The sequence below is a fragment of the Nomascus leucogenys genome, chromosome 12 (assembly GCF_006542625.1).
Source record: "Nomascus leucogenys isolate Asia chromosome 12, Asia_NLE_v1, whole genome shotgun sequence".
Taxonomy (NCBI): domain Eukaryota; kingdom Metazoa; phylum Chordata; class Mammalia; order Primates; family Hylobatidae; genus Nomascus; species Nomascus leucogenys.
Genome location: NC_044392.1, coordinates 44,725,958 through 44,734,626, shown reverse-complemented (window position 1 = coordinate 44,734,626; position 8,669 = coordinate 44,725,958). Strand labels below are relative to the sequence as shown.

Genomic DNA, 8,669 nt, shown 5'->3' with positions numbered 1-8,669 from the left:
TGTGCCTAACATAGTGCCTGGGCAAGTCTCTGCTGAGGAAGGCTTTCAGCAGTCAAAGGTCCTCACTGTGCTAACTCCCACCCCAACACCATTCTGGTTTGAACTCAACCTTGGGTGGCATTTCTATTTTTGTGTCCCAGAATCCCTCCTGAGGCTTCTAGCTGGGCAACCCCTCCTTAGTGTGGGCTGGGGCTGCCTCCTTCTGACAGAACACTTAGAAGAAATTCTCACCTGAAAACCCCACCTGAGACATGTGGAAGTGCCCCGCCCCGCAGGCCGCTCCCCGTTCTTCCCTGCTGAGATGAAGCGCAGCCTCTCACCCTGATGGGGCCACACCAGTCCTTCCTTCCCATCCTCGCGGCACCAAAGAAACCAAAACCCACGCCGAAGTATCAGAAACGTGTATTCTTTTTCTTTTAATAGTAAACCTCTTTACAACAAATATAGTGAAAGAGTTTTCAAACAAAACTCATAAGAATCTCGAGGACTTTGTCTTTTCTTATTGTGTAGAATACTAAGAAAGCATCACCATACAGCACGAAAAGAAATATTGAAAACAAATCAACAGCCTCACACTTGGACTCGCCCTGCCCCAGGACCCAGGAAGAGCCCCAGGAGTGTGGGTGATTGTCAGGTGTGGGGGTGGGGCACCTCCATGGCCCGTCCTGCCCCTCCCTTCCTCTTCCTCACCACCTCCCTCCCTCTGGAGAATGGGGAAGAGGAGAGAATCCAGATTCTCCATTCCAGCCTCCCTCCCCCCATACAAATACCATTCCTTCTACCAACTGCTTTAAGGGGTGGGGAGAGGCAGCAGAGGGGAGAACAAGGAGTTCCCAGGCTCCATGTCTCCTCCCCTCCGCGAACGCCTAAACTTACCCCTCACCCCACCCCAGGGGATTCCAAAGAGTCAGTTAAAAATATATAGAGATATAGATATTTCTAGATACACTTTTACATTTCTGTCTCTCCAAACAAATAAATAATCAGCAAGAGAAGGTGCATTACTTCCTTCCTGTCCAAGGTGGGGAGGGCTGGGAGGGGGTCAGGGGTCAGTCTTGCTGCACTGAGTGTGCTGTTGAGGGGGGAGGATGGTGTGTTCCATTGAGGTGGTGAAAGGGGGGTCCTTTTGCCCACTGTCCCTGAAAGCTGTGGGAAACCTGGGGAGGGGGAGGGCCATTAGATGACTCCAGTGGTTACTTTGGCAAATGCCCAGTTCTTCAGAGGGAGTGGGTGGAGGCGAATTTGGCTTGAGAGGAAGAAGACATTAAGTCCCCATCTGAGGTCTGGGTTCCCAGGGACCCATTCATCTGGCTGCCCAGGAGCCCCTACCCCCAAGAGAAACCTTCGGATACTGAACTGCAGAAATGTCACATATTCACAGACCACCCCGTCCCCAGGGACAGAGAAGAAAGGACACTGAAACATCCACACATGGTAATCAAAAGCCAGGTTTGCCTTTATGAGGCAGAGGGCAAAACTGGTGAATATTGCACCGTGAACTGCAGGGGCCCTCACCCCCACCCCGTGTTTAATGGTGGCCAAGCCCAGCCTAGAAAGGTGGGCAGACTAATTGTGTGAATAGCCTGAGAAGGGAAGGCCATTCATTCATTTATTGAGCACCTATCATTCAACTATTCACCCATTCGGCATTTATTGAGTGCCTACTATGTGCCAGGCACTAGGCAAGGCTCTGGGGATGCATGCATGAACAAGATTACACTCTGGCTTCTTTCAAGCCCTGGATCGAGGCTCATCAGTTTTTGAAACTCCCTCTAGAAGCCTGCAGGAGAGGTGGGAAGGCTGGACATGCTGCCCCCACCCAGTCAGCAGATTGGGGTTAAGAGTGAGTAAGAATGGATCACTGCTCAGCTGAGGGAGAAGCTTCATGGAGGAAGAGGGACTTGACTTTTGCTCTGAAAGCAGGTCTGGGGTTGGGGAAAGAGGGTACTCCAGGAACTGTGTGCCAAGTGTGGGTGACTAAGTGGACATACGTGGGTGGAAGCAGAGGTCCATGGAGAGGCCCTGGCAGAGGTAGGGCTGCAGGGAGAAGCACAGAGGGCTAACTGCCAATCCCCCCAACTGCAGTTCAATGCATCAGAGCTGAGGGTGAACACAGGGAAAGGAGCAGGGAAGACGGGAGTTGGGGTCCCAGGGTTGTGGAGCTGGAGCAGCCAACTCTCCCTTCGTAAACACACACCAGGCACACTCAGACACAGAGATGCCCCTAGAGCTCCAGTCACACAGATTTGCATACACACCCAGCCAGGCTCAGAGACACACAGAGGCACACCCGTGCAACCAGACACACACATAAATACAAAGGTACACCCGTGCAATCAGACATACACATACACACACACATAAATACAAAGCTACACTCAGACACATAAACACCAGATGCCCTCATGAACACACTCAGGTACACGTGTGTACCTGCCTGCGTAGAGGCCCCTCTGCTTCTGGTTCCTTCCCTGCATCAAGTATTGGAATACTGCAAGAGGCTGGGTCATAGAGGTGGGCAAAGATGGTTGGCTAACACAAAACTGGGCCTTGTCTAACTCTACTCTCCAACTGGGAGGAAACCCCAAGGGAGCACCGCACCCCTTGGGCAGAGGAGCTGGGCTTGTGTGAAGGAGTCGGGCAGACAGTCTGCCTGCCCACGTCACTCCAGGCCAGGCCCCTTAGGGCGGGGGGTGATCCTAGAGAGCAGGCTGGGGGCCTGCCCCCTCTGGTTTGATCTCCAATCCTGCCTGAGGTCTCAGGACCCCGTGCTTCGGCTGCCCCTGGGCCCTTGCCCACTGCCCCACTGAGGAGGCAGCAGGGAGGGGCGGACTCAGAGGAGGGGAGGGGAGCAAGAACAACAGCAGAAGAATCTCGTCTGTACAGTACGGGCCGTTTGAGTCATTATTATTACAATATACTTTGACAAAAATAGAATCTCATTTCATATCAATACAACAACAACAACAAAAAACAGTTTCCTGGACTGTTACACCGCTAACGTTTTCCAAAGGTCGCTATTTACAATTACAGTAGCCAAGAGGGAAGGTGGGATGCGGCCTGGAGGTGGTGGGACAAGGAGGTAGCCAGAGACAATGGGGGCGCCAAGAGCAAGGAGGTGGGGTCAGGAGCAGAAGGAGCTAACAGGAGAAGCTAGGGAGAGGGGCCAAGGAGGAATGAGGGAAGTGGGACCTCTACGGACCCATCCGTAGGCCCTCCCACCCCACAGACCATCCCAGTGTTGACTCCCCCAGGTAGTGTGCGTGCAAGGCCAAGGACGTCCCCTCACCACACTCGCCCTGATGAAAGAGCTCTGGCCTGGAGCACCCCAGGGAAGTCCAGGCCGACTCTCGCCCCAGCCACCTCACTGAAGACCCTCTCCCCATTCTCCCTGCACATTGTGGCCAGCTTTACAGGGCTGGCGTCAACTGAGGGGTGGGGAGCTATTGCACTGTATATCTTAGAGAAAAGCTGGGGAAGGGAGGGGCCCAATTTGCCCCCTGCCTAGCCCTTCTGCCCTCCTCAGCCCTCTCCTCATGGCTCTCTGTCTTTCTCTCCAAATGTGCTTCCAGAGAGGCCCCCACCTCAAACCCCTGCCCCCAGCCTCAGATTCCCAGGCTGCCTTCCCAGCCCAAAGCTCAGCCAGCACCCACACACCTTGGGGGTGCAGCACACACAAGAATCAGCGCAGGTGTGGCACGTGTGTGTGCAGGGGCATTTGGGGGCCAGGCTTAGGTATTCTGCTCCATGTGCCTATGGCTACATGAACCCAAAAACAGAGACCCTTTTCAGAACCTCTGCCTCACTTTCCCCTTCAAACACAAACCCACCCATCAAGCCCACTTTGGGGTTTCAGTCTAGAGTGTGGGTTTCTGTTGTTTGGTAGTTTTTTGGTTATTTCCCTCTATCTGGGGGTGGGGTGGGAGGGCTCCACATGCAGGGCTCGGCACCTGTCCTTTCCCAAAGGCCTATTGGGCCCCCCACCCCCTTCCTGCAGCATATGTGTACAACGTGCAAAGTGTCCCCCCCTTCCCACGAAAAAGAGAGCCCCCTAGCCAGTGAAAATGGTGGGGGGTAGAGAAAGAGGGGATGAGAGCATCCCCCTCTCCAAAGCAAGAATCCAAATTAAAAAAAATATAATAATAATAATAATAATATAATAATTATACACAAATGTAACCGTCAACAGGACACGAAGCACAAGAAAGGAAGTGGGGGTCGAGCGGGAGGAGCCCGGGGCAGGGAAGGGCGGGCGGTGAGATTGTCAACTCTTCATCAGGGAGGCTGAGAGGAGGGGAGTGGGAATCGTCACTTTAATGTCTGTGAAGAGAGGAGATGGAGAAGGGGGTGTGAGGGGGTGGCCCAGGCTATGGGTATGCACTCCCCACTCCCCTCTCCCCATAGGGCCAGGATTCTAGTGGCAGGGCCAGCTGTGAGGGGAGGAAGTCATCGAGCAGAAGGACTGATGCTGGAGGGAGGGAGAAGATGGGCCTTTGGCAGGGGTGAAGGGGTGTTGCTGCCCTAGAAGGGCTGGCGGAAGGGGTAGCCGGCCACAAGGCCTCTTGGGTGGGAAATAAAACAGGTTAGGGGGCACGCGGGGCAGTCCCTGGGTGTAGCAGACACTGGCAGACAGGAGAGGTGATGCTACAGTACCCAGGTATCGAGCCGCATCCTCTTCACAGCTGAGCCCTCAGCCTCAGGCTCTGGGGCTGGGCGCAGCAGGCCCAGTGTGGGCCCGAAGTCCCCCCGTCCGTCATCCCGGTCCCCCGTCTCATAGGATCCCCCGGCTGGGCTGCTGAGACCATCGCCAGGCTCAGGGCGGGCAGCTGGGAACACAGCTGGAGGGGGAGGCGCAGGGCTGCGCTCACGGCTTGGGGACACCGGTTCTGACTTGATGCTGATGTGGGGGTGGGTGGTGACTGTGAGGGCAGCACCCACGTGGGGCAGGGGGCTGCCCGGGCTGGAGGCAGGCAGTGGAAATGGGGTACAAGGGATAAAAACAGAGGCGGTGAGTGACAGAACAAGTGATAGGACACCAGACAGAAAGTGACAGAGAACAGAGGATGAGAATATGGGGGATGGGGTGTTGGGGAGAGGCAATTGGATGGAGAGTGATCAGAAGGGGGTCAAATGAAGGGAAGAGAAGGGAAATAAGAAATATTAGTTCTCTTTCCATCCCATGTCATCTTCTGCAACCCAGGGCCCCCCCACCTCCCACCCCCTACCCTGGGGCTGGCTCTCAGAAGAGGTTCAGGGTGAGCCTCTTCGGTCTGTACAAGAGACCCCACGGGTGCCACCGTTGCCTAACAGACTGTGCAGTGCACAGCCTCATAGGATGTCCACTAGAACCGTGCAGGGAACACAGCTCCCAAGAGGTCCCTCCTCTTCCCGCTCCTCAATTCTCCCTTCCCACACACTCACATGGAGTCTCCCCAGGACTCACATGAGGTTGCTGAGAGATACAGGGACCAGGTGGGACTGTTGCTGAGGTGGCTGTTGCGGCTGCTGAGGCTGCTGTGGCTGTGGCTGCTGTGGCTGCGGTGGCTGCTGCTGTGGAGGCTGTGGCTGCTGCGGCTGCTGGGGCTGCTGTGGCTGTTGCCAGGCGGTGACGTTGCCTAGCGACAGCCCCCCAGGCGAACTAAAGGCTGGTAAGGAGGAGAGCTCTGCACTGGTCAACTGGTAATCTGCATGGAGGAAAAGTGAGGATGAACCTGGAGTTGGGGAGAGCACACAGGCTCCTATGAGGGAGCTGCCTCCAGGAGGACTGTGGGGATGAGGGGACAGGGAGTGTGTAATGACAGATGTAAAGAATTCAAGAAGACCACAAAAATTCAGTGAAGATGGTACTCAGAGTTAAAGAAACCTAAGTCATAATAACCATGAGGTGCTGTGTTTTAACAGGATGAAAAGATGTGGTTTTTGTTTTGTTTTTTTGAGATGGAGTTTCACTCTATTGCCTGGGCTGGAGTGCAGTGGTACGATCTTGGCTCACTACAACCTCTGCCTCCCAGGTTCAAGCAAATCTTCTGCCTCAGCCTCCTAAATGGCCGGGATTACAGGAACACGCCACCACGCCCAGCTAATTTTTGTATTTTTAGTAGAAATGGGGTTTCACTATGTTGGCAAGGCTGGTCTCAAACTCCCGACCTCAAGTGATTCGCCCACCTCAGCCTCCCAAAGTGCTGGGATTACAGGCATGAGCCACCGCATCCGACCAAAAGGTGGTTTTTAAAAATAGTGTTGGACTTAAAACAACAACAACAACAACATCAGCTGGGCAAGTGGCTCATGTCTATAATCCCAGCACTTTGAGAGGTCAAGGCAGAAGGATCACTTGAGCCCAGAGTTTGAGACCAGACTGGGCAACATAAGGAGACTCCATCTCTATAAATAACTTAAAAATTAGCTAGGGTGGTGGCGTGCACTGTAGTCCCAGTTATTCAGGGGGCTGAGGCAGGAGGCTTGCTTGAACCTGGGAGGTTGAGGCTGCAGTGAGCTATGATCATGCCACTGCACTCTAGCCTGTGGGATGCTGTCTCAAAAAAAAAAAATCATGGGTAGGTATCACTTTCATAATAACAATTAAAAAAATAAAAAGATGGAAAATGATAAGTAAAGAAGGTCTATGTCTAACCGTCATCTTTTTTCACCTGCCAAGTCTCCAATTGCCTTTTTTTTTTTTTTTTGGTTCAGTCTCTGTAGAGACTGTCAAAAATTGCCAATGCCAATTATATTTCAAGTCATCATGGTGGGTATTGGTAAAGTTTTCAATTAGCAATTATCACACCTTGAATAAGCCTCATCGGCTATGATATCCCACGGCCCAAAGCTCCAATTGCCTTTCTAAGGTAGTGGGGAGCCCTGGTAAAAGCTTGGTGAATAGGGCTTCAGAGGCAAATCACTGCAACTGCTATTCTACCTCCAGCACAGCCCCCAAGCCTCCTTAACTGTCAATACCTAAAATTTATAGCAGCAGGTTTCAGCTGCTGTGCCCACACACACATGTAAACACAGAGGACACAAGTTAGCCCCTGAGGCCATATGCCCAAGGGGCAGAGGGGCTGCAAGGGTACCATGCCGGGAGCACTGCTGGCCAAGGTTCCAGCAGATCACCCCATGAGGGGGTATTCATTATGTCATAAAATGTCTACCTTAAAGAAGAAACTGATGTTTGCACTGTCACAGAATAAATAGAATCAAGGAATGTTTCATGATTTACACAGCACTATTGTTTCATGCTGTATCCTGTTTGGGACAGTTTAGAAAATGTCCTCCCTAGTTCAAGACCAGCCTGGCCAACATGGTGAAACCCCATCTCTACTAAAAATACAAAAAATTAGCTGGGCGGTGGCGCGCACCTGTAATCCCAGCTACTCGGGAGGTTGAGGCAGAATTGCTTGAACCTGTGAGGTGGAGGCTGCAATGAATGGAGATTGCACCACTGCAGTCCAGCCTGGGCAACAGAGCGAGACTCTGTTTCAAAAAAAAAAAAAATAAATAAAGAAAGAAAGAAAAAAGAAAGAAAGAAAAGAAAATGTCCTCCCTGAGGCTGTACTGTGGTAGTGGGAGTGCTGAGATAGGGAACGCACCCCTCAATCATCCCAATACCCCACCACTATGCTATTACTCAGGGAGTCATTTGCTCCAGCCCTTTGTTTTTATGCAGGGAAGATAGTATTATCTCTGCAATATAGCAATAAGGTAAAAGGCATGAGCTATGAGGTCAAACTTCCAGGCTACCTCCACTTAGGCCATGTGACCTTGGGTAAGTTACTTACTCTGCCTATAAACTGGAGGTAATAATCCTACCTACATCACACAGCTGTTGTGAGGACTGAGCAAGTTAATACACAAAAGCATGTAGAACAGTGTCTGGTCCACAGAAAATAATCAAAAGATTTACCTATTATTACTTTACAAATGAGGCAACTGCAGCCTCAAGTTTGAGGAACAGGCTCCAGCTCATGGAGAAAGCCAGTGGCAGAGCTAAGACAGGACCCCAGGACTCTATTACCTTTAAATCTCTCTAGAGGGGGATATGTGCTTGGCTCTAGTCTCCTAACATTGGTCAGGAGTTTTGAAATGCTTATTAAAAAAGCAGAGCAAGGGCAGGAACGGGCCCTAGAATCAACTATTTCTTTTCTTTCCTTTTTTTTTTTTTTTTTTTTTTGAGACAGAGTCTCGCTCTGTTGCCCAGGCTGGAGTGCAGTGGTGCAATCTCTACTCATTGCAGCCTCCACCTCCCAAGTTCAAGCAATTCTCCTGCCTCAACCTCCCGAGTAGCTGGCGCTATCTTGGTTCACCGCAACCTCTGCCTCCCAGGTTCAAGCCCTTCTCCTACCTCAGCCTCCCAAGTAGCTGAGATTATAGGCGCACATCACCACTCCCGGCTAATTTTTGTATTTTTAGTAGAGACGGGGTTTTACCACGTTGGTCAGGCTGGTCTTGAACTCCTGACCTCGTGATCTGCCCACCTCGGCCTCCCAAAGTGCTGGGATTACAGGTGTGAGCCACCGTGTCCGGCCAGAATCAACTATTTCTAACACTTGTTTTACAAACTAGGAAGCCAAGCCCAGAGCAGTACAGTCCCTTGCCCAAGGTCCCTCAGTGAGTGAGTGGTGGAGACTAGCTCCCAGCCCTGCACTGTCCTACGAGATTCCAGCCCTATC

At 52.0% G+C, this 8,669-nt stretch overlaps 1 protein-coding gene and 1 non-coding gene across 3 annotated transcripts in view; both read right to left on the bottom strand.

Moving 5' to 3' along the window:
- Positions 1-390: 390 nt before the first annotated feature.
- MEF2D (myocyte enhancer factor 2D) overlaps positions 391-8,669 on the bottom strand; it is a 38,167-nt gene continuing 29,888 nt past the window's right edge. For both annotated transcript variants that reach the window (XM_030824196.1, XM_030824195.1), the window contains 3 exons: positions 5,444-5,684; positions 4,654-4,960; positions 391-4,320 (listed from right to left, as the gene is read on the bottom strand). In XM_030824196.1, the coding sequence (XP_030680056.1) occupies positions 4,309-4,320; positions 4,654-4,960; positions 5,444-5,684 (560 nt within the window). In that variant the 3' untranslated portion in view covers positions 391-4,308. The remainder of the gene's footprint in view (positions 4,321-4,653; positions 4,961-5,443; positions 5,685-8,669) is intronic.
- On the bottom strand, positions 6,694-6,831 carry LOC115837682. Its single transcript, XR_004032745.1, has one exon. It is a non-coding gene; the product is annotated as a U4 spliceosomal RNA (small nuclear RNA).